General features: G+C 33.5%; 1 protein-coding gene across 1 annotated transcript in view; it reads left to right on the plus strand.

Annotated features, from left to right (window-relative positions):
- Positions 1-27,349, plus strand: part of LOC145303652 (uncharacterized) — a 50,694-nt gene that overhangs the window by 795 nt on the left and 22,550 nt on the right. Inside the window, exon 2 of the mRNA XM_080145221.1 lies at positions 16,962-18,141. Coding sequence (XP_080001347.1) covers positions 16,995-18,141 — 1,147 coding nt within the window. The 5' untranslated portion in view covers positions 16,962-16,994. The remainder of the gene's footprint in view (positions 1-16,961; positions 18,142-27,349) is intronic.

Here is a 27,349-nt window from a genome sequence, read left to right on the forward strand (position 1 = left end):
ATGTTCCTTTTAAGGAATTTTTTTATAATATTTGTTATTGTTAATACAAGTAAAAACATAATATAATTTCATGTTAAAAAGAAACATTTCGAAGACAAAAATAATTAATATTTGTCTTTCAACAACAAAATCTCGTAAATGATTTTTTTTTTCTTGATGAAAATTTTCTTTGTCAACAAATCCGATTTGATCATTTAAATTTATATATATATATATATATATATATATATATATATATATATATATATATATATATATGAAAAATAAAAAATACTATGTTGTGAGTATAACATGCTTTTAATATACCAACCCTCCATTCATGATCCAGGATTATAAAAATAATTTTAAAAAATCATTATTTTTGCCATCACATGTCCAATATTGTTTGTCACAGACGCCTTTTTTTTTTTTTTTTTAATATTATTTTGTTTTATTTTTACTGATCCCTCCCTCACTGGTGCTCCGAACTAGGATTTCTTTCTAATGACGATCCTATAAATAAAAGGCACGTGCGGTTTAAGAATGGCTTTCTAAATTTGTTTGGGGAATGTTAAGCTGCGTAAGTATCAAATAAAATTATAAGAATAAGGAATGTGAGACGTTTCTTTTATTATTACTAGCATTTCAGCCCGGCGTTGCCCGGGTGTTTGGAGGTGTATGTTAAGCAAAAAAAAAAAAAAAAAAAAAAACTGGTAGTAGGAAGGCAGGCTCGAATCCGTACCGCGAAGGAGGAAAAGAATGGGGGAAAAACGTGACGTCTTTGCTATTACGACCACCGCCAAACCGGAAGTGACGTAGGTTTAAAGTAAGGCTAGACAATCGAAAAGAGGAGATGACTTTCGACAATATCGGCGAAAAAAGCGACCCTTCCCTGTAGAAAAATGTCCAGTTGAAGATGAAGAAATTAATGTTTTTAGCCAATTTTTCGATATTTGTTGTCTGAAAGGTCGAGCTTAAAAACAATACTGATCTTGTGAAAATTCGTCGCCTCTGTAGAAAGTTTTAGGCAGACATGCAAACAGACATCCATGATACATTTATATATTATATATATCAAATTTTCGACCCAAACCAATTAAAAAGCTTGCCATATCTCTGAATACTCTTTATGTAAAATTTCAAATGTTTAGATCAGAAATTATCTGAGTAATTTGGTAGAGACCGCAGCAGCGCGCAGCGGTAGGTATATCAGAATTTGGGAGGGGGGGGGGATTTTTGACACCCCTAACAGAAAACTACGAATAAAATATAAAAAAAACTCGTAATTTCTCTTTTTAAAGTGGGGTTATTTTCTGTATGGAATATACTTCCAAAATAAACTATTAAAGTTGTTTAAAAAATAATCGAAATAGTATTTTTTTATTTTTTAAAAAACTGTTTACAAAGTGCCGCTGCGCGTTCAACCAGCCATTTTTTTTTTTTTTTACGTAATGAAATCAATTGAATTTTACGAGTTAATTTTTTTTTAAACTTTAAAAAATCTATCAAAATTTTTCTATTGGTTCAATTTTTACGATATTTTCAGGGTCAATGTGAAATTTTATGCTCTTTCCAATAAACCAAATATAATATTTTAGACAAACGTTGTTTTTTTTTTTTTAAATTCACCCCCCCCCACACATTTTGAAATGTCTATTAAAATTTAAATAATTAATTTACTCACCAGTTTTATATATCACAAATTGAAGATAAAAGATCAATAAATAAAATATTCTAATTTAAAACAAAAGAAAAAGAAGTGTTTTTTGGAAATTTATCTGTAAAGTCCAAAGTGTAAAACTTTTTTTTTTTTTAAACCACGTTGATTTAAAAAAATTTTTTTTTAAAATTAAAGCTTATGTTATGCTTATATCGTCAAGTAAATACCGGATGCTGACGGCAATTTTTTCTATTTCATTCAATGTTTTCTTTTTTTAGATATTTAAAAAAAGAAATTCACTCGATAAAGTAAAAATAAGATATAATAATCAAAAACTGGTGTATTTCATTAAGAGAATTAAAAAAAAAAAAAATCAGTCGACTGGATTTTTTGTTTAACGGCAAAAATTTATAAGTGAATGTGTACTTTTTTCAGCTATGGAGGCCCCAAAATACTAATTTTTGTTAACAGCATGCAATAAAAAGATATATTAATTACGGCATTTATAAGTCACCGTAAGATAATCGCAAAAAAAAAATCGGAGATTTCTCTTCCTTTATTTGAACAGTCAATAAATCTGAGTTCAAGATTTTTTTGGGAATCCTTGTTTGAAAAAGTATTTTATTTAAAAAGGACATGGAATATAAGTATAAATATGGATAAATTCTTAACAATGAACAATGTAAGTACACATTGAATAGAATTTTTTATAGGTAAATGATTTTTTGGAATTTATATATATTTTTTATAATCGAACTAAGTAAAATTTTGTTGATTTTCTTTAAATCTTTTTTAAAGAAAGCCGATTTAAAACAAATATTGCATAATTTGCTATTAAACTTATTTTTTTTTTAAAATTTGCTCTTTGCTCCTTTAATTGAAAAAAAAATTAGAGTTTGAATTACATTTTTCAAATAGTTATGAGCTTCGAAAGATAGTAAGTTGATTTATTCAAGTTCATATACAGCATTTTTAATGGCCGATTCTGATACACCTACCACAGCGGTCAATTTTTTAAAAAACTTTGACCCCTATTATGACCTGTTAACATTTATTGTTTGGGGCTCAAATCAAGTTATTAAGTTAGATCCATGTCCAAGGAACCTATATCTAAAATTTCATGTGTGTAGACCCAAAATTGTCGGAGGAGTTTGGCAGAGTTCTCAAAGGTCAAGTCGTTGAACTTTAACCCCTTAACAGCGAAATTTCTGTCCGAAAAACGATCACATCGATTTTGCCAAATCTCAGTACCCTGTATATCAAATTTCGAGTCTGTAGACTTAAAATTGACAGAGTTATTGCGTAGGGAAATGTACACAGACAGACAGATCCACAGACACACAGACACGTTCACTTTTATAGATATATAGATTTCACCACACAACTTTTGTCTGTTTCTCGCCTCTACGTTATTTACCACAGTTTTATTTGTTTATTAAATTAACTTATTTACTGAAGGCCAACGGAGAGATAATAAAAGAAAAGGTTTTATCTTCTTTTTTAATTCTATTTAAAAAATATGACAAAATCAAATCCACCACAATGCATTTTGGTTTCTTTGTAAACAAGCCGGTCATTTTAATATTTTGCTTGTATTTGAAACAAATTACTTTTTTTTTTTTTTTACATAGGCATCACCACTTATCAAGGCCAAGAGGCCACTCAAGGATAAGGGTTAAAGAGTGTATAGTAGAAATTGGACAACATAGTAATCATTAGTAATGAAAATTTGGTAAATTTGATAACTTATATAGAACGGCTCATCAAGAACTTATTTACGTTAGACTTGAACATAACCATATTGTAGTCAGCCGGAAAGCAGGAAAATGGAAGACAATTCCACAGGCGTGCAGTTCTAAGAAAGAAGCTTTGTTCATGGAATCTACGTTTAGGTTTAGGCACAGATAAAGAGTGGGGGGAATTATTGATAGTGTGTACAGCTAGACGAGTGTTTCTTGTGAAAGTTTGGCGAGGGGGGACCATAGATTGAAGATCAGTCGAACACTTTCCATGAAAATAACGATACATCAGAGACAAACTCGCAACATCTCATCTGTGAGATAGAGGTTGCAAGGAAGAGAAAAGGACATCTACGAGGCTACGAAGTCTATTTTGAACTCTATCAAGGCAGGACAAGTCCTTTCAAGCAGCTCCTGCCCAGATGTGGCAACAGTATTCCATCCTTGGACGTACCTGGCTCTTATATAGATAGAGAATAGCATCAGCAGTGAGATATTTACCGGATCGATAGAAAGATCCCACCATTTTTCCAGCGGTCTTGGCAACAGATTTGATGTACGTGTTCCATTTAAGATCAGGAGTAATGGTCAAGCCCAGAAGCTTGTCAAAACTTGAGGCCTCCTGAAGACGAGAGCCATTCATTTCAATTGATGCCAGATGTGGATCAGAATGTTGATGATGTAAAGAGAGAAGCTTGGTTTTAGATGCATTAAAAGTAACCAGCTACTCCTTTCCCCATTGTACTACGTGCTCAAGATTAGAGGAGAGAGAATTGGAGAGAACTTGGTCGTTTACTGTCTTAGATGTGCTACCATAAATGGTAGTGTCGTCAACATAAATGTCTACAAATGATGTAAGATCATTAATGTAGATCAGGAAAAGAGTTGGGCCCAGGATGGACCCCTGAGGGACACCGGCATTAATACTGTAAGCTTCTGATTTTTGCCCCTCAACTACTACTCTAATGAACCTATCAGAAAGAAATGATTTAATAATTGAGAAGACATTTCCAGCTATACCATAGCTGGAGATCTTGTGAAGTAAACCTTTATGCCATACCCTATCAAAGGCCTTAGATATGTCAAGAGCAATTGCCCTAGAAAGGTTGCCTCCGTCGAGAGATTTGCTAATCCTATGAGATATAACTGTAAGCACATCTGCTGTAGATCTAGCAGAACGGAAACCATATTGAGTGTCACTAAGAAGGTTATTTTTGTTGAGATGGTTTATTACTTCTGTATTTAACACAGATTCCAGCAATTTACTCATGACGCACAGGAGACTTATTGGCCTGTACTGAGAGGGAGATGAGCGATCACCTGAATTCTTAAATATAGGGCATACTGATGAAATTTTCCAGGGAGATGGGAAACTATTCTCCTTAAGACAATGTTTAAACAGTTTTGTAAGTATGGGCGCTAGTTCAGGTTGAAGTTTTTTGAGTACTATAATTGGAATACCATCAGGGCCAGTTGCTTTACTCGAATCAAGGTTTTTGATTAGCTTGGCAACATCACGTACAGATATACGTATATCACATAGCGTGTTTTCTGATACAGGAGGAAATATTGGGGGTTGGCGGCCTTGGTCGCAGAGGGTAAAATTAGCTGCAAAGTTCTTGACAAAGAGTTTGGCTTTGTCTGATGCTGACGAGATTACCTCAGGTCCATTGATAATAGTTGGGATGGAGCACACGCTTCTGTTCAGGATTCTGTTTGCTATTTGCCAAAACTGGTGGGAACCAAGCCGCTGCTCAACTACTTTGGACTTAACAGATTGAGCATACAACTCTCTTGCGTTCTTTATTACTTTCTTACAATGGTTGCTGGCAGTCCTGAAAGCGGCTTTAGTTTCCATACATCTATTACGTTTGAAGCAGTGGAAAAAGTGATTTCTGTGCGCAATGGCAGCAGCACATTCTGGAGAGAACCATGGCTGGCTGTTAGGTTTTTGCTGAAACTTTTTCGAGGGTATGAAACGGTCAATACCTACAATTAACCATTCCGTCAGGTCTAATACTATAGAGGACACATCCTTTTTAAACATGGAATGCAGAGGTAGATCAGATATAAATGTACGGAAGCTATCCCAGTCAGCCTTAGTGTATCGATATGCTGTATGATCGAGAGGTACGTCTGGTGACATATTACATTTCATTTTTATCTTAATTGATACAACAGAGTGGTCGGAAGATCCAAGAGGCGACAGAACAGAAACTGAACATAGTTCAGGGCAAGTTGTGAGAAAAAGGTCTAGTAGGCTCGCATACTGGCCGTCATTGTCGGGCACACGGGTGGGTTCCTGAACAATCTGAGTGAGGTCATAAGCAATAGAGAAATCATGACAGAACCTCCCCTCATCATCGGTCTTGTTTGAGTGGGTCAACCATTCGACTTTGTGAACATTGAAGTCTCCACATACGTGAATGTTAGCTGAAGGATAAGCAGATAGGACTTGGTCAATTTTCTCAGATATGCTTTGAAAGATAGTAACTCCGCTGTTGTGGGGGCGATAGAAAGTAAATATAAACGCAGTAGTGTGAGCTAAAGCAACCCGGATGCACATATAGGGTAAGTTAGGATCTTCCCTGGAGATGTCCCTACCACATGGAAAGCTATCTTTAATATAGGCACATATTCCATGCCGATCTTGGGGGTCAGATTTAGAAGTTAAGTTCACGTCCTTTTAAAATTTAAAAATAATTTGGAAGCATTTAAACTATCGAACAGAAAAAAATTTCAGGTTTTAAAATTCTTAGCAAATTCTCGTCTTCATTAATAATTTAATAATTTTTATATAGATCAAAACATTAACCAAACAATAACAAGATTGATTCCTTTTTGCCTAGGAATAAAGTGTAGTATCTGTTTTGATACTACACTTCATCATTTCTGTCCTCAGTCAGTGTAGGAAAAATCAATCTAGACTTTTTTTTATTTCTTGAATTTTTATTTTTGTTCCAATCTATAGTTCCCCTTTTTGGGGGAGCTGGATTATCCCCTACATTAAAAACTAATCTTGTGTTTAACTCTGCCCTCGTGGGGAGGCAAGTAAATAGGAATAAGATTAATTATAGTTTTATAACAATATGGTTCAGTTAATGACCAAAAGATACTGAAATAAGAATTTGAACAGAATTTAGGTTTAGTTCAACAAAAGTCTGTTTGGTTTGGTTCAAATTCTGTAGAATCACCAATAGCCTGGTAAAAATGATAAAGAATGGAAAGACAAAAACGAAAGTAAAAAAACTCTTGCACAACGCTGGTATGTACAGCTGGTTAAACAATGATTTGATTTGAATATATCTTAATTATTTGGGGGAAAAAATTGTTTCTTTTTTCATTGATAATAATGCAAAGTGTAGCATTTATTCGGTGACACTAAACTTCACCTTTTCTGTCCTCAGTCAATGAAGAATATCCCTTCTAGATTGAGACAATTTTTATTTTTATCCCAATCTAGAATACTCCTTTTGGAGAAACTGGATTTTCAACATATAAAAAAAAACGACCATGTGTCACATGGAAGCAAGTTAATAAGAGATGAACTTTTTTTTCTCTGCTGGTAATTAATATCTAATTTTGTTTATGAACCTCCTTTTAAGGGATTAGTATTATCATCAGTGTTTTGTTGACAACAGACATTAGCCTTTTGTTTTTGTCTTTATCTCTCTATCACTGCGGGATGATGTGATACAAGGTCGAAAAGTGGGGCTTAAAAATCTAAAGCTCAAGAGGTTGAACATTCTGGCTTACAAAAAAATGCCTGATTAGCCCTGTATGCACTTTCCCATTTAAACTAATTTCTTATGCGAGCATGTAAAAGTAAAGTTTAGAAAGGTAGACCTCCTAGAACTGTACAGAGCCATACCTCAGTCCCACAAAGCAGAGTCAAAAAATACTACAGCGGCTCACCCTCTGTCAGGCTGCTTGTTAAGAACGGATTTTTGATTGAATGAAATTTGGCCAAGACAAGAAAAAGAAATCAATGCCTCGTTGCAACAATTTTCAAAATGGATTATACAGAACAAAATTGATATCCTATTTTTTTTTTTTTTAACATATTGTTTTAGTTTGTTTTTTGTCTGTTCAGTAATAAATTAATTCTTATTTGAGGCATTTAAATTATTTAGAGTGAAATTGATTGCACCATTTACTACCAAAAAACTTATTTTCACTTAAATTCTTTTATTAAAAAAATTTTTTGAAGCAGAACATTATAGCAAAGTTCAGCATACACATGAAAAATCAAAATGAACACAAGCCCAAAGAGGTATAGTTGACAGAGATTAGCAAAGGAAGACCTATAACTGAAGCTTATAACCTTTTAACTTCCAAAAAAAGGAACCATATAATGCGAGTGTTGTCTTTGCTTGACTAATGATTTTCAAAAGCTAAATTTTCAGAAGTACAGGTTCAAATTCTGTACAAATCTCATTTTTCACTTTGTGGTTTACTTTGTTTATTCCCATCCTTATTAACCGTTTATTTAATGGTATTATCTATGCAAATGCAAATGTCAACAAGTAGAGGAAATGTGTAAGGAATTGATTTCTCTTAATTATTAATAGTAACTATATGGACTCTCCCGTTGATTTCAACGCATGAGGTTCCGCTACAACAATCAAGTTGCTCGGAAATCCATACAGATTTGTTTATAGTGGTGAAGGCTATGTGTAGAACCATCCACACTTTTTAGTATTACTGCTAACCTCTGTCAGTGCAGATGACTGCCACAGGACAGGGTATACAGTAGACCGCAGGTTTTTACATCAGAGTTTCCTTCTCCTAGATGAATGTCTTAACGAAGACTGGGAGTGCATCTCTCCCAGTGAATTAATTTGCCTCCAGATACAAACCTGGAAATTTCTATGGCTCAGCGCAGTACATACAGTGCCTAACCTTCCCAAATGGTCATCGATCTGGTACTGGCCAGGCTCAATGTTGCTTAACTTTGGTGATCTGGCGAGAACCGGTGTGTCAATGTGATTGTGCCATAGTAACTAATATATATATATATATATATATATATATATATATAAAAGAAACTACATTTATAGCATTATAATTTCTTGTAGTTAGTAGTGGGTTTGTTAGTGCAGGGGATACCATGCTTCACTGCTGATTATATTTGGAAGTGACCAGTTGTTCATATATATTGTAGCCTTGTATGCCGGTAAAAATCAAGACAAACAGTGATATAATCAACAAAAACTGTATTAGCAAAAGTATGTTACAAAAAGTACACGTCATGAATCTGGGGCCATAATTGCCATGAATCGCTACCCAATAACATGTCAGATGTAAATATATTTATAAACACTAGGTAAATCCATTATCCCAGAAATAAGTAAATCAGCTTATTCCATTATTGATAAAAAAAAAAAAATCATGCATTCAGCTATCAGTAACCTTTCAGACTACAGAAAATGTAGTTGTGGGTTCGGTTTTTGCTATAGTCAGCCATAATAATGACCCGTAGGTAGTTAGAAATGTGTCTCCATGGATGTTTTTATGTACATAAAAATAAATACAAGAGTCGTTCCAAAAGTGATGCCTTCTTCTTTCTGGACCAGAGCAGATTGTAAATTGCACTGTTATGATAACTTAACTTTTGCATTTATAACTTGAAAGTTTCATCTCTCTGTTGCAGATATTGATGGTGTGAGACTCTGAAGAAAGCAACTCCTATCATTTACATGTGTCAGAAGAGATGTGTCATTGAATTCCTGGCAAAAATTCTTTGAGAATCTTGGTGACTATATAGAAAAAGTAAATTCTGAAGCACAAAAGGTCGTTTGTTTTATGGTTACCACTCCCGTTTTTGTAGCTTGTCAACTTTTTTAGTTAAATAACAAAAGGAGGTTTTACTTTTTGAAACATTGTATGTAAAGGGAGGTAATTCTTTATCACTTAGAAAATGAGCCAAATACATGGTAATGTTTTCGTGCTGTCACTAATGTCAGTAAAAACAACAAAAACATGAGTTAATATTTAAATGTTAAAAAATCATACATATTGGCAAGGCATAGCCCATCGGTAAAGTTTCAGATAATGTAGTTGTGTATTCATTTTTTGCAGACTGTTATCCTCATCTTCGCAGTTGTTGTTTTACCACGTTTAGGCCAACCCATCCTCTGGCCTTCTTCAGGCGGTTACCTGAAATGCTGAGTCTTGTAACTGTATCCCCAGTAATTACTGCCTTCCATAGTTGTTGTTGTCTCACCTCGTTTTGCCCAACTCATCCTCTGGCCTGCTTGGGTAGGATTGAAACCGCTATCTTCAGGCCATTAGGATTAGTTGGGCAAAACGTGATTAGACAACAACTATGGAAGACAGTAATTACTGAGGATACAGTTACAAGACTCAGTATTCCTATACTGTCGCAGTTAACTACCTGAAGAAGGCCAGAGGATGAGTTGACTGAAACGTAGTGAAACAACAACTATGAAGATGAGGATAACAGTCCGCAAAAAATAAATATCACAAATTATGAAGTCTCATCTCAAAGGATTAAAAAAATAAAAATCATATATAATGTAGTTGTGGGCTTGATTTTTTTCCAAAGTCTGCCATGTTGATGACTGGAAGAACATGTCCAAGATAACTTTTATTTACATAAAAAATGATATATGTATATGTGTTCAAATAAGTGTATGTATAATTGCCAAATATGTCCATACTACCGTAATTTATGGAACTAAAACCCAATTAAAGTAGACCATCCTTAGTTTTAAGAATAAAGAAATTATTTTTGTTTACTTAATAAATGTTGTCAACAGAAAATATAAATCGCCTCCAAAATGTTTCAACGAAAATTTTACTGTGCATAACTCGAGATTTTAAAGCATCGATCTGTGGAGTGATTAGTGCAAAGCAGATAATAATCAACCTTTCAATGTAAGAACTGACGTTGAAAATTCCAAATAAAAAAACGTCTACCTACCCATAATGCAATGTACTGTTTAGAGTGTCAGGACGATTAATCAGAAGAAAAAAAATTGTGCTTATTTTCCAATGCTAAAAACGATTCTTTTAATTGTTTTTCTTTTATTTGTTTTTGTTCAAAACTTAAATTTTCCATTGCAGAACTAATAATAAAATGCTAAATATTTATTGAGCTTAAACTACTGGCAAAACTAAAATGTATAGAACCCTCCCCTCCCACACACACAAGTGTATTTTTATGTTTAGATACATTATATGGGGTTTTACAGTAATCTTAATAAAAAACTAAAAACACAAAACTATATAGTTAAATATTTAGAGGGTATAAAAGAATTATAATCAGTAATTGCATTGGAATCGGGAATTTAAAACAGATTCAGAAAAAATATTGAAATCGCTCCATCACTTACTGTTTCATTTGTTCAATCCTTAGGACATGTATCCGATATTCATGGCAGGTTCACACTGATATCTGAAGTAATAAATCTTTTTCAAGAATAGGAATTCTATGTGAAAAGATGGTAGGGCATTTGTAGTGTTCGATGATGCACATAAAAGCTTTGTAGAAGAGGAGTAGTATATTTCTTAGATAGCATCTTCGACTGGTCTCCATGCATCCCAGCATTAGGTGATGTGTAAAATAAAGTGGTTTGGCAAGGTGTGTACCTATCCAATTTTGAAAATAGCTTTAGCAAGTACTTTAATATATTCAGAAAAACCATACATGATGACACAACAAAACAATAAACGTTTAGGTGGAATTTTGTTCTCAAGCATGTAGTGAAGCTCTCCAGATTATGTACGGATAAATTCCTGACAGGAAAACTTTGTATCGTAGCTCTTTTGTAATGTGATTAGAAAATCACAGATTAACACTGAATTGTTTGTTAAAAGAATTTTAATTACTTTGGATTGGCAGTGTTTATTTTTGCTAAAAGGAAACTGATTTCATTAGCTATTTTAAAATCTACCCACAACATTAATAGATCAATTAAAAGTATGCAATTATGGACATTTCTTTATCATATATGAAAGTTAACTCAGCAATTTATAAAAAAAATTATTCAACTAACACATGAAAACTATCAAAAGGGTTCTGTTGAAAATTCTGTGCAGATTCCCGAGTTTGAGGAGATACACTTGAATGAGATCAGGCATTATATCATTCGAATTGTTGTATGAATAACACTCAAGATTAGAAAATAATACATTGTTGAAATAAGGAACCTGGACAGAATTCTGAGTTCAAAATAAAAGTTCCTAATTTAAAAAAAATTCACCTAAAGAAGGCTAAAGAGTACATCAGCTGAAACATTATGAATATTACATAGAAAAATGCGAGCATGAAAAGTAATATGGTTAAGATTAAACTTAGAAAAGTAAAATAATTCTTAATGCTGCAATATTTTAAGTTATAAATTTATTATATTTTTACTAGAATATCTTGCCCTTTTCTTTTCCAGATTTAACAACTAGTCTTTTGACTTTTTTAAGTTTAATCTTAACCATATTACTTTTCATGCTTGCATTTTTCTATGTAATCCATGATTTTTCCAGGCTTTGCTTTGAAATAATATTATCTTTTTTGTGTTCAATATCATACGCATTGTCAACAATCCATAAAAAAATTATTACCAACTTCTTAAATTGACTAAATAAAAAAAATCAAATAAAAAACGTAATTAAGTAAATAAACAGAAAAAAAGGGACAAAAAAAGAGAGAAACAGAATTAACAGATGACATCATAAGCGAAAGATTATCTGCCCTAGCACGGCAAAGACGATCACTTTTGTTAACTCTCTATATATAACCCAAATAAGATGGCATCCGAGCGACATTCCTACTATGATATATGAGGGTGTCAATGATGAAAAAGTTGCTATGGTAATCAGCAGCCAATCAAAAAAGATCGTCTCTAAAATGTCAATGTTAAAAAAGTTGCTATGATAACCAACACCCAATCAGAAGAAACTGTCTCTCACGTTCCTTACTTATCTGAAGACTTTTGAACACCAGTAATTTTATTATAACTTTTGTTGTAATGAACGAAAATTGAAGATTTTTATTTCAAAATATAGCTGAGAATGTGACCTATGAACTGTAAAAATTGTTTGAAATTTGGTCACAAAATGAATGAGCGGTGAAACATTAAAGCAGTTCTAAATGAGTAAAACTAACACTTAACCATATATTCAAACACTACCGTAATCAAGATGAGAATAGTAGTTCAAATAATCTAAATGACATAAAGTATAAATCCTTATCCAAAAAATTCAGAAACATTAGAACTGATATTTTTAAGATGTGGCCATTCGATTTCTTTGTTTAGCAACAAAAGTGCTATTTCAAATTTCCAAATCATAGACCATATAATATGCTACCCTAAAATGTTTAGTTTAAACTTTTTTTTTTATATAGAAATCTCTCTAGACAAGACATGAAATTACTTAAGCAACTAAAAAGAATGAAAGATGATTATCGCAAAGACTGGAAATGCCTGTTGGTCTTAGTTTTGAAAAGACCAAGACTATATGTAGGAGGAAAACGGTCAGCAGGAAGAGAGTTCCACAAGCTTGCAGATTTTGGAAAGAAGCTACTGAAATAGTAAGCTGTATTATAATGATGTATCAAAACAGAAAACTGATGGAAACCATTAGGCCAACAAGTCAAACAATCTGGAATAAAGGAAGCAGGGAATAGATCAGGCAATTCTGATAAATACTAGGTATCCCAAACTGGTAAATAAAATTAAATTTCCCTTAACTTCAACTTGCGATATCTCATTTATTTTTTGGGTTATTTTGATAACTTTGGATTTTAATAAAAGGTCATCTTTTTGCTTTATAGATATATAATTAATTTTCTTGTGTCTTTAATAGTTTTTTTCCAGGTTACTTCAAGTTATGTCACTATTTTGGTGAACGCGGCTTTATTTTTTACACAAAAAAATGTTGGTGTTTTTAAAACTTTGTGCACGCAATATTGTGAATCTCTAGGTATAAAAAATTAGTACCATTTTAAAGAAAAAAGGTCACTTATCAATATGATGAGCTTAGAAAAGGGTTTTAAGTTGTTTTTCACAAAAAAATCCAACTTGAAAACTTCAGTAAAAGAAATATGAAAGAAATTCAATTGAAAAAAATCTGAAAATTGCACCGTTTTGTAGAGAAATATCTCCTCTTTTTAACAATCTGTTGATGTCATATTACTACGCTCATAAATCAAGGAGCGCCATTAATAAAAGTGACTGTATCTACACATCGAGATTTACAACTTAATCCCAAGTGACCAAAGTAAGAAGTATCATCATGAAAGTTCTTAAGTGAGTTTGTTTTTGTTTATTTAAAAGTTATAGAAAGTTATTGTTTAAATAATATTTTTAGTGTGAAAAGAGTGTCAATAAAAGAAATGAAAATTTACAATTTAAAAAATGTTAGTTGTTTATTTTCTATATCTTCTTTCAAACTTTTATATGTTCTTTACTTTATCTTCTTTCGGTTGGATAAGCTTCAGCATTGTTAAATTATCTTTTAAAAATTAAACTGGATACATTTTAAACCAAAAAAAACATTTTTAGTTGCGTGTGACCGACGGAAAAAATTTTTTTCATTTAAAAAAATGTGCCTCATTTTTTGTTTACTTATTTCTCTTATGTTCTGTCGGGCGTTTTTGATATATCTAACATTTTGTTAAATTATTTTTTATTAGACTGTACAGTTACATTACTTAAAAAAAAAAAATTAACAAAATATAGCTAAGTTTTAAGCTACGTGCAACAAGTCATATGTAAATAAAAAATTAATTTCACGTAAAAATGTGCATTTTTTTTTTGTTTATGTTCTATTGGGTGTTTTTGATAAATTTGAAGATTTTGTTAAATTAATTTTTAATTAATTAAGTACATTACTTAAAAAATAAGAACTGAAATTATAATTAAGTTATGTGCACATGGCACATAAATGAAAAAATTAATTTTACTGTAAAAATCATTTTTTTTTGTTTATTTAATAATTCCCGAGATGGTATTTCTACAGTTTATCACCGAAAATGGAGGTGCCATTTTTTTCGTTAAAATCAGAGGGAGAAATCAGTATTTTAAACTATGACCGAAGTTAGAAATAACAAAAAAAAATTAAACTAGATATTAATTACTTCCGGATAGAACTATGAAAAAAGTAAATAAACATTTATTGAAAAGTTTGCATAAGAAAATATAATTTTAATAAAACATGTAATTGAAAGCCACATTGGATTTTTATAAAATACTTTTGTTTTTTTTTCTGAACAAATAAATAATTTTAATGAAACATTATTTTGAATTAAAGCAACTTTAAAGGGTCAACAACAAATTAATTTAAATGAAACCGAAAAATCATTATCTAGCTTAATTTTTTTTTGTTATTTATTTCATGCTTCAGTCATAGTTTAAAATACTGATTTCTCCCTCGGATTTTAACGACAGGTGCACGAAAAAAATAGCGTCTCCATTTTCAGTGATAAACTGTAGAAGTATCCCCGAGACCTATATGTTCTATCAGGTGTTTTTGATAAACTTGAACTGAGATATCTCAAGGCTGTTTTAGGTGTCAAAATCAGCACCAGTTGAACTAAAGCTCAACTGGAAGCTGCTCACTCTGACTACTTGAGAAGAAATCCACAATTCATTTCCACTTTCAAAGCAACAAAAAAGTCCCTTAGTGAATATGCTGAACATTCAGATAACTCCTGCAGTTGTGATGAAGAACCATCTCAGGATATCTTCAGTTATGAGCATCAAAGACAATGGGTTGCTGTCTACTATGACACTAACTTTTACATTGGCCAAGCCATTGAGATTATATCTGCATCTAGCGCTGTAATAACATTTTTATCGCAATAGAAAAGATTTTTTTCGATGGCCTTTGTCAGATGACATTGCACAAGTAGAGTCAGCATTTGTTTACAGATGGGGTTTTGAGGTAATGCCAGTTTCAAGTGATGGTAGGATTTGGAGTGTTCTTGATATATCTACCATAGCAGAAGCTTATGAAAGAATTCTGAGAGAAAATCAATAAGGAAAGAAATTGTAGTAAGACCTCTGCCTATAAAATATCTTTCTTGTTTTCTTGTCTTTTAAATTGAAAGTTTTCAATGCTTGAAAAAATGACTTGTGACTTTTTGTATAACAAATTTCTAAATCTTATTGTTGTCTGTCTTTTTTGGTGAGTTTAAATTTCCTAAAGTAAAAATATTTCTGTGACAAAAAGTTTTGTTATTAGAAACAAGGCAAACATTTTTTAGAATTCATCACCCAAAAATTAGTAAAGTTGCAAAGTTTTCAGCTTCTACCTCCAATGGTTACATTTTTACAGCAATTTCAGTAACATATACTTTTGACTAATTTTTTTAAACCCTTTTTCCCCCTTTTTACCAAATTGTCTGTTTGGCCGCTTTTACATGGTCCACAATTGAGTGGTTTTATCAATTTATAATTAAAAGAAAAAATTATCTTAATTTCTAATGTGTTATGAATCATACTAAGAAGATTCAATACATTAGTTATTGAAATGAAATTGATATGAATAGTCAAATTGCATTTCTGTGTCATATTTGCACTTTTTCCCCCGTTGGTAGTGGGATTTTGCCTAGTGTTTAGGTTGGTTTCATCTAATAATTATTGCTTTCATTAGTATTAATTTTCATTTACCACAAGATGACATTACATTTATAAGGATTTTTCACTTGTTAGTAGCTTACATTTTTAGTTATATACTATGAAATTTGGCTTCTGGACTATGATAGCAAATTTTCAACTTTCCGACAAACTTTGAACGATCATAACTTCATGGCTAATTGAGCTACCAAAATAAATTTGGTACTTTTGTTTATGGTTTACAAAAATCTATATGACCACATTAGTTTCTTTTAGATATGATGAAAATAAAATTTTGGTTTGGGATACCTATAAACACTTATCATAATAATTATAAAAAAGATTGAGACTAACAACATTGTGTTTGTGAGAGAAAGATTGCAGATAAGAAAAGGAGGGAGCAATCAAAATACAAATACATTTCTGCACCTTCTCAGGAACCTCCAAATACAACAGAGATTCACCAGCCCAAATATGACAACAGTATTCCATACATGGTCTGATAGTATATTTGTAGACATAGAGAATAGTCTCAGGTATGACACATAGCAGCATGTATATTTACTCGTCGTTCGCTTTCTCTTTCTTGCAGTCATCATTGACAAAACCACAACAGTGCACGATTATTTGGGATCTAACAATTCTTTCCTAGTTTAGAAATCAAGAAGAATATTTTATCAGTTGTCTGTGTCACTGGATGGAGGCTTTCCTGTCTGTGGTGTCACATCCTGAACATGTAATTCTAATCTTAAAATTCTAATAGAATTTTCCACTTTTTACTTCATCCAACCCTATGTAGAAAATTTCGTTTTGAACACAGCCATGTCCAAATTGGTACAGAAAGAATAAATTTTCCAGATTTGTTTTTTGAAGAATAAATAATATCAATTGTTGCTGGAAAAATGGATGAAATTTTAAAGTCAAAATGTGAAGATGTTATTTTGTACAATTGAATGTCATTTTTAACTCTTGATAAAATTGTATCTTTTACTTTTATTTCAGTTTTTCCAGTCTTATGTGTGTCAAAATCTTGCCATGCCTTCCACAAGAAGTACTAGCTCCTCGGATGGGGAAAGAAAACCGAACACACGGTCAAAAGGTGGGGGAACAGGAGGAGGTGGTGGTGGCAGAAGTAATAAGGCCACTTCTTGGAACTTTACAAAATCACAGACTCCTGGTCGCAGCATAAAAAAACCATTATCAACTCATTCTGTGAATAGATCCAAGCCAGAACAAAATCCAAAACAAAATGGTCGCAAAGGAAACAAAATTCCTGATGCTAAGATTACAACTCCAAAGACAGATAAGGGATCAGTTGAGAAAAGCAAAAGAGAGGAGAAACCTCTTAATATTGTTCCTAAGGAAACAGTTTCTTGTCTTCAAAATACCGATAAGGAAGACAAGGATACGATATCAGACTCTCCTCCAAAGGTAAACGCTCCAAATGGGGCTGCAAGTGATCAGGAGAGCCGCTTGACGGAGAGCAGTAACCTTTCTTCACCAGATAATAAAAATACTCAACTCAAATCAACCAACTTGCTCAATGGAACTCGGGATATAATTTTCCCCCAAAAGATTGATGACAATTCTGAACATATCAGCGTAAAAATTGCAAAAAGCGTGAGCAGCAACGATAATAATGTAGATTCCGTTTGCGATCCCATTTTGCAAAAAGCCGATCCGACATTGGCAACAGCAGCAGTTTCACCTGATGAAATGCACATGAGTGATGCAGTTCCAGCTGCACATGAACTACAACTGATTCCAGAGTCTTGTGATGATACCAAAACAAATGACATTACTAGTGATGAACAAAATCATAACGACGGTATTGTAGGTGGCTGTAATTCTCAGAATGAAATTTCTAATGGTGCCGATTCTGTAAATGAAAAGAATCTTATTGAAAATCGTTTAATTGATGAGAATATTTTACAGAATAAATCAGATGTTTGCAATTCAGATCCAAATACTGCCAATTCTTATGAGAGTAGTCCCGAAAAGGAATCTTTAAGAGAATGTGATAAAACTCCATTGTCTCCAAAATCTCCCAAACTTAATGTTGCTTTGGTGCCAGAAGCAACAAGTATTCGTAAGAGCGGACGAAGAAGTATTCCAAATCGAAAATATTTGGATATGGAAACGGATTTTAGCAGAAAAAAGTCCAAAACTGCCGCCTCACCAGGTAATATCTCTTCTTTATTTTCTTTATATATACATTTGAATATTATCATAGAGTGACTAAAAAAATGTACCAGCCATGGAACCGTTAATAAAATTCACAATCCTTTCTGCAATCCGACCATATTTGATTCAAACAAACTTCAGTGGTTGCCTGACTTGCCCACCATGTTTCAGTCATGAATGTCCAACAGTCTATATTTTATTACCATTCAAGGATAAACACCCTTAGAATATGACGTAAAATTGTCTGGTAACTCTAACAAACTCCCTGTACTACTCTGAAAGTATTTATTTCTCTCCTACAGTAAGAAATATGACATAAGGGTTGGAAAGTGGGATTGAAAAGTCCCCCCCCCCTCGAGAAGGAACATGATTCTGTAAAGATGCCTGCGTAGCCCCATCAGCATTCCCTGGTAGAGCCGCCTCAGGTGATTAGAAATAAACTAACTACTTCTCAAAGAAGATAAAGTCTAGGAGGTGGACCTCCTAGAACTGCACAGAACCAGTTTTATTTGCAATCAACAGGAAACAGACCATTACAAGAATAATCTGAACTCTATTGAGTTTAGGATTGAGTAAACAAATCCATGGCTAATACTCTGATTTGTATTGTTATGGCCCCATGCACTTCAGAAACAGTCTGTGGATTATTTTGATTGACATCATTTTTTAGATAACCCTAGAGCTAAAAGTTATGAGAAAAGGATTTATGGGTTGGTGAGTGTGAAGCCTATGTAAGATCACACGTTCTGCTAATGAGACAATCACCAAGATATCCTTTTATATTATTGAATGACTATAAAACAAAGACTGCTAGACATTCCTAACTGAAGATTGGTGGACAAGTTGTGCATAGACGTCAGTTTATTTGTGTAAAAATATGGTTGTATTACAAAAACGATTGTGAACTTTAACAATTCCATGGATGGTGTTTTTTTGGGTCACTCTGTAGTTGATCTGATAAAATTTCTCTCTAAAGTCAATATTATCAAGTGACAAAAAATAAAATTGCATTACAGAAATGAAACACACTTCTATATATTCATAGTGTGTAACAAAAACCATTGCATGAAAGCAAAAACAAAACCAATTTTTTTATAACAACAACAAAAGGATTTATTCAATTACTAACATGGTTTGGCATAGGTGGTAGAAAATTGGACATTGTTCAAGTGAAGAAATGAGTTCTTTAAGTTGTCAAAGGTCTGCCAACAGTTAGTTTCAGGTGAAGATAGTCGATGCTTGAGTGTCGAATTGACAGGAACAGGAGAGAGAAAAAGGGGGAGATCTTTCCTTGTTGCTTTCAGAGTTCTCTTTGTTAATCAGCTGTGATTCTCAAAGTGTTTGAAATAGTTCTTCAGAGGATACATGAAATCAATATGTCTTGCAAGCTGATTGATCAGTGTGTAACCAAATCACCTAGCAGAGACATTTCTCCGCCAGAGAAAAGTCTTTATTTATGACTGATAGTACTCAATGAAAATGACTTGGATTCACTATGCATAAAGGTTTAGATCAAATCTTAAGTCTTTAATTCTCTGCTCTATTGTTACTATTATGGTAGGTGCTCGACTGAGCTTCAATCTATGCCGCTTCCCCTGTAAAACTTTTGCATTGAATACTCGTCTAGCTACAACAACTGTCAACAATTTCCCTCGCTCTCTATCTTTGCCTAAAACTAAACAAAAATTCCATGAGCAGTTTCTTTCCTAAAACTGTCCGTCTGTCGAACACAATACCATGGAGCTGCTTCCTACCTGACTATAACATGGTCAAGCCCAATGTAAATTCTTTGTTGAGCTGTCCTCTTATATAATTAAACTCTACCCAAGTTTTACCATTACTGATCATCACTGTTGTCTCACCATCTGCCTAACACTCATTAGTGGCTTCCAGTGACTTCAAAGTAATAAAAATATTATTTCATACTTATTATAGCAGTAAATTATCTTTGACTAGCCATGCAAGAGTGGACAGGCCTATGTTTAAAAAGCTTCAAAAAGTCATATGCTGAATTATGAAATTAGCTACACTTTCAAAACACATCATTTTGTTTTAATCAAGGATAGACAATGAAAGTGGAAATAGTTTGTTTTTTAATAAAAAAAAAATCAGAGGATTACTTTATCTCTGCCTCATTTCCAGGGTGAAATATGTCTTATTATACCCATAGTCGAAACTCAGTAATGCTTTTTATAAAGAGATAGCACCTTAAAGGTGTAAACAGAAAAAACAATGGTACTAAAAAATTAAAAATTTACATGTAAAAAAAAAAAATTATGCCTTGAGAGCTTTAAATTAATTATTGTTTTCCATATTTTATTTTATTGTAAAGAAATAAAATAAATATATCAGCTTAGTTTACACAAAATTTTAATTTAAATAAATTGAAAGAGTAGTTTGGTAGAGACCATTCTTCACAGACAAGGTCACTTAAATATATATATATATATATATATATATATATATATATATATATATATATATATATACACACTTGTGAGCAAAAAAAATGGGCCAAACAAATTTTATACATTTTATTGCACTAAAAGCTATATTGAACAATGAAAAATTGAACAAGGAAACTTAAACGTGACTAATAACACAAAACAAGATATTTACTTTAATAAATGCTTAGTATGGAATCGCATTTACTTTTGATTTCTTTAAAAGATCAATCCTTTTAGATATGTTCTCAACCAAATGGAACACTGCGAAGAGGAGATGCTATTCCATTCGCTTTGCACAGCTTCCCGCAGTTTGTCATTGTTCTCAAAAGTTCTTTCAGCCAATGCACGAGATATTATGGACCAAATATTCTCGATTGGGTTTAAATCAGAGCTTTGACCTGGCCAAAATATCACATTAATTGAATTATCAGAAAACAATTTTCTTGTGACTTTAGCAGTGTGTGCAGGGGCATTATCATGTTGAAAAATAATGTTCTGAGATATTCCCAGCTTCTGGATACTTGGTAACAGTCCTGTTTCTAATATTTGAATGTATTTTTTTGCATTGATTGACTTCTCACATCTAATATGTTCCCCAACTCCTGCTGCAGTAAAAGTTCCCCATACCATTATCCCTCCATTTCCATATTTAAATGTTGTTTTTATGCAACTTGGCAAAATTCTTTCTCCAGTTCTTCGATTGCACCGTTCGGGAGCATCACTAACAAGACAAAATCTTGGTTCATCTAACCAGAAAACATTCCTGAACCAGTTTGTATCTTTCTTGCCATAACACGAGAAAAATCTCTTTCTATCATTGATGTTCTTCTTAGATAAGAATGGCTTCTTTGCACACCTTTTAGGAGAAAATCCCATTTCTTTCATTTGTCTAGATATTGTATATCTAGAAAGAGAATTTCCAGCCCTTGTTTTGAATTCTTTGCTATGGTCAACATAAGTTTTCTTTCGACCCTTCAAAATAGTTAATTTAAGCCTGTGGTCGTCCTTTAAAGTGGATGCTCTAGGGCGTCCAGATCCAGATTTCCCTTTTACCAAGCGTTCGACTTTGAACCTTCGACCAATTTGCTTCATTACAGAAAGAGATGTTTTCACATTTTCTTTTCTTAAAACATTAAAAATCTGCTTGTAAATCATTTTCGGCTGCCTTAACTCTGCAATTCAGTTTTTATATCCTCGCCAAGATGCGGTCTTACCATTTTTAGGATTAATTTTTCCATTTATTATTATATGCTATAATAATAATGATCTGCAAAATAGAAATTTTTAGTTAAAATTAACAAAAATTCATAGAAAAATATTTAAAAATCAATTTCTTCCTTCTTTCACGCTTAGCCCATTTTTTTTGTTGCTCATGTGTGTGTGTGTGTGTGTGTATATATATATATACATACACATACAAACAAGGTGCCTTCAATAAGTTTCTTGACTTTTTCGTATGGGCACTTTTATTAGTAGTACACACATGAAACTCTAGTCCCTTTAAAGTAATCTCCTCTGACTGCAATGCCCTTGATGTACCATTCCAACAACTTCTGGAAGGCCCCATGGCAGTTCTCTTGTGTGAGCATGTCAGTGACCTTTGTCACAGCCTCTTTCATCTCCTCAATTTTCTCATAACAACCGCCTCTAAGGTTTTCCTTGAGCTTAGGGAACAACCAGAAGTCACAGGGTGCAAGGTCTGGACTATAGTGAGGGTGAGGAACTGTCTTGATTCCCATCAAACTGTGTACTTATTGTCTCTATAGACACATGATGGTCCTTAACCATGAAATTCTTTATTTGGCCAATCAACTCTGGTGTTCTCACTTCCTTACTCCTCCCAAACTTCTTATCCCTCACAGACTCCCTGACTTCCTTGAATCTCTTAAGCCACTCAAAAACTGATGCTCGATTCATGCAAAATGGTCTAAAAACAATCTGAATATTCCATACGTTTCTGTGGCATTTTTTTCCAAGTTTAAAACAGAATTTTATTGCATATCCTTCTTCTAAAATTTTCTCATGTCCAGATTGCATTTTTGAAATTCACCAGCTGTAACAATCAGGCTTTAGTAGGGTGTATTCCAATGCCTGCTGTAGCTCTTCATTTGAACCTGAAATCATAAAAATTGCTTAGTCATCTAATAAAAGGTATAGCAATAACATACTGAAGTTTGAAGAGTCTACAGCAATTTTAAATTCCTGTATATATAATAAATGTCTGGAAACTTATTGAAGGTACCTCGTATATATATATATATATATATATATATATATATATATATATATATATATTTTATTACTACATTTTCACCCCAAACAAGGCACATTGCCACTTTGATGTAGGGGGCTACTATTAGGCACATAAGCTACAGGGGTACTATGTGGGGAGTTACACTTGAACTTCTGCATGTCAGTACAGTTGGGGAAGCAGGGACCCAGAAGGGAATTCCAAAGTCTAGCGGTTCTGGGGAAGAAACTACTGGAGTAGAAGGCTCTTTTGCATCTAGAGATCTCTACTGTGAAGGAATGGGATTTTGCTGCTTGTCGGGTTTGTCGGGGGTATTTACGTAGAGGGGGTACAAGTGCTTGCAGTTCGTCGGAGCATTCATCGTTAAAGTACTTGTAGAATAGGCAGAGGGATGCTACATTTCGTTGATGAGGCAGAGGCTGAAGCTTAGATGACCGTTGGCAATTCTCTTTTGAACCTTGTCTAGACGTGAGAAACTAGTAGCAGATGCACCAGCCTAAATATGACAACAATATTCCATACATGGGCAAATGGTTGCCTTATAGAGGTACAGGATACTTTCAGGCGTTAGTAGCTTTCTAGCACGGTAGAGAAAACCTACCTTTTTCGCAGCGGTCCTAGCAATGTTCCCAATGTAATTGTTCCAACTCCGGTTTCCTGTGAATGTTAGGCTGAGAAGTTTAAAAGATGTACTTTCAAATAAAGAGTCTTTGGCCATTGCTATTGGTGGTAGAGAAGGTTTCTTGTAGTTATTGAAGGAAACAAGTTTAGTCTTGGCAGCATTGAATGTGACAATCCATTTTTGTCCCCATTCCACTACAGATTGGAGGTCATCCTCTAGTGTTTCTGCCATTTCATTAGATATGTGTTCATTTGTTTTCCTGTCATGTCTGTTATAGAACGTGGTGTCATCAGCATATATACAGACAATTCACAGACAATTTTGTCAGGGAGGTCATTTATGAATATTAGGAATAATAGAGGTCCAAGGATAAACCCCTGAGACACTCCCGCATTTATATCATATTGTTTAGATATACGACCATCGAGGACAACCTGGATTTTTCTCTTATCTAAGAAGGATTTAATCACGTTAAATATTCTTCCAGTGATACCGTATGATCTGATTTTCCTGAGAAGACCTTCATGCCATACCCTGTCAAAAGCCTTAGATATATCTAGAGTTACCGCTTTACCCTCCCCTGCTTTGTCAAGTGAATGGTATATACGCTCAGAGATTACAGTTAGGATGTCTGCTGTGGAACGGGCTTGCCTAAATCCATGTTGTTGGTCGTCAGAAGTTTAGCATCTGTAAGGTGATGGACTAGAGCTTTGTTCAATGTTTACATTTCATATGTTACGTTTGGATACATATGCACGGGGTCAAATTTGATTGGATATGGTTATAAACAAAGAAGTCTATCTCTACTGGTGTTTGATTTTTATTTTTTCGACCACAGGAAGCAAAGTTATGACCGAAAAAATTTGACAAAGAATATTTCAAAATTGATAAGATAAATCGGTATATATCATCCATTTTCATATAGATAATAGTTTCAGAATTATTTTCATGTATAATATGTAAATATTTGATAATTATTAATTGTGCGGAAATTTCTTTAAAATGTTATCTTTTATAGAAATTAAAATCGCTTAAAGGGAAACGATGACAGCGATAGTTAGCTATGCATCAACCATCGCGTATTAACGAGTTTGTATTCTCTTATTTGTCAGCGTATTGACGAGTGTATATTCTCTTAAAAATAGAAAAAAGTTTTTTCTGCTTTCAAAACGAAAGCAGAAAAAAAGTTTCATTTTTTATTCTGGGTAGAATTTAAAAAAATTATTATCAAGTTTTTCAAATTTGATTTCCAAACAATACTATGTTGTTGTTTTTAACGCTTGTAGTACACATGTACTAAAAGCGTTAAAAAAACAACAAAATGTACTAAGTATATGCGTTTGTTTTTTAGTGGTAAAAAACAAACAAAAAACAAAACAAATATATAACAAATAAAAGGTACTTGTACACTTATGCTACCATGCTGAAATAATAACATTATTTAGAAACCCATTCTTAACATGGGGAAGAAAGGGTGTTTTGTTAACTATTCTGTACTAACAATTAAATAAAATATATCGTGAAACTTGAATTTATTTTTAATTCATTGTCAAGACCATTTTTTTAAATCTGTAAAACAAATCCGTTTTTTTTTGTTTTTTTTTAACTGAAGATATCTAAATAATAATAATTAGGCGGTTCGATAAAGGATTTCATTGTGATGCATTTTGTAAATTTTTACCTTGTTTCCACCTTAACATTTTTCTTTAAAATGACTATCTTTAAAGGTTTCAGGTATGCTGAAAATGAATATCGCATTAAAATTTTCCTCAAATAAGTATTTTCCGGATATTAAGCAATGTCATTTCTTATGTTATTGCTGGTGGCCATCTTGGTTAGTGTGTTTGCGCATAGTTTTTTGAGGTTAGGTTTGCGTGCTCGCGCATACCAATATGGCCACTAATTAAGAAATGACATTGCTTAATATCCGGAAAAACTACTTATTTGCAGAAAATTTAAATGCGATATTTGTTTTCAGTATACCCTGAAACCTAAAAAAGTAATCATTTTAAATGTTAAGGTGGAAACAAGGTAAAAAATTACCATTTTATTTCTTTGTTCACATAGTTGAATTTTCAGTAAAACAACAGAATAGAAATGACAAAAATTACCATCAATGATGCTTATCAGGATTCCTAGTATCCTGGTACTGTGAAAGCTACATCAAGGATTCACGTAGAGTACGATTTATGGTTGCATCTCAGAAAATAGGAGTATATTTAGGGCTAGATAGAGAGGATTTACAAAATTGAAAATTGGACTGGTCCCAAAATGCATAAGTTCTGGTCGACTATGGGAATTTCCATCTTTTACAGAAATCCAAAATCTATATGAAAAATTTTCTTCGATTTATTCATATCTACTCAATTTTTTTTTTCTTTGAGCGGAGTAGTAAATACCGGCTATGAATGCTCTTTAGGCATTCAATGGCTACACCCAGATTAAGCTCTCCTTCGGTGAGGAGGCAGGAAAATACCTGCTCTCAATAAAGCTATACGTAAATACCACTATAATATTTGGTTTTGTTCATGAATAGACACCCAGTGTATGATAGCATGTGTCAGTTTAAAAAAAAAATTGAAATTTATAATTCATGGCTTATGTGTTTTTTTTTTTGTTTTTTTTTGTACACGGTGGTCACCACTTATCAAGGCCCGGAAGCCACTCAGGGATAAGGGTTATTGCAAGTACAGTACGTTAGTGTGGAGATTTGAAAGTGTTTACTTAAGGGGGTGGTTCATTAGGAATTTGTTAACGTTGGACTTGAACACATCCAAGTTGTAGTCAGGTGGGAAGCAGGCAGACGGAACAGAGTTCCACAGGCGTGCAGTTCTAAGAAAGAAGCTTTGTTCATGGAATCCACGTTTTGATTTAGGCACAGATATAGAGTGGGGGAAATTTTTCACAGTGGATTCAGCTAGATGGGTGTTTTTCGTGAAAGATTGGCGAGGGGGGACCAGAGATTGGAGTTCAGACGAGCACTTGCCATGGAAATAACGATAAAACAAGGATAGGCTCGCAACGTCTCTTCTGTGGGAGAAAGGTTGCAGGGTAGAGAAAAGGGCATCTCCCACTAAGCCACGAAGTCGATTTTGTACTCTGTCAAGGCAGGATAGGCTGTTTTTAGCAGCTCCTGCCCAGATATGGCAGCAGTATTTCATCCTTGGACGTACTTGGCTTTTATATAGATAGAGAATTGCATCAGTAGTGAGATATCTTCTGGAGCGGTAGAAGGATCCCACCATCTTTCCAGCGACCTTGGCAACAGACTTGATATACGTGTTCCATTTCAGATCAGGAGTAAAGGTCAAACCCAGAAGCTTGTCAAAACACGGGGCCTCTCCCAGACGAGAGCCATCCATCCCAATTGATGCCAGATGGGGATCAGAGCGTTGATGATGTAAGGATAGGAGTTTGGTTTTAGATGCATTAAAGGTAACCAGCCACGTCTTCCCCCACTGAACCACACGCTCAAGATCATAGGAGAGAGAATCAGAGAGAACTTTGTCATTTACAGCCTTTGATGTGCTGCCTTAGATGGTCGTGTCATCAGCATAGATGTCAACGAATGATTTAAGTATTTGTTTAGGGAGGTCGTTGATGTAGATCAGGAAGAGAGTTGGGCCCAGGATTGACTCTTGAGGGACTCCAGCATTAATACTGCAGGCCTCTGATTTTTGTCCATCGACCACTACTCTTATGAACCTATCGGAGAGAAATGATTTAATGATTGAGAAAATATTTCCAGTTATACCGTAGCTGGAAATCTTGAGAAGTAGACCCTTATGCCATACCTTATCGAAGGCCTTTGATATGTCAAGAGCAATTGCCCTAGAAAGGAAGCCTTTGTCAAGAGATTCACTAATCCTGTGGGATATAATCGTTA

This window comes from Euprymna scolopes, chromosome 19, assembly GCF_053919585.1.
Source record: "Euprymna scolopes isolate OS-2025 chromosome 19, ASM5391958v1, whole genome shotgun sequence".
Taxonomy (NCBI): Eukaryota; Metazoa; Mollusca; class Cephalopoda; order Sepiida; family Sepiolidae; genus Euprymna; species Euprymna scolopes.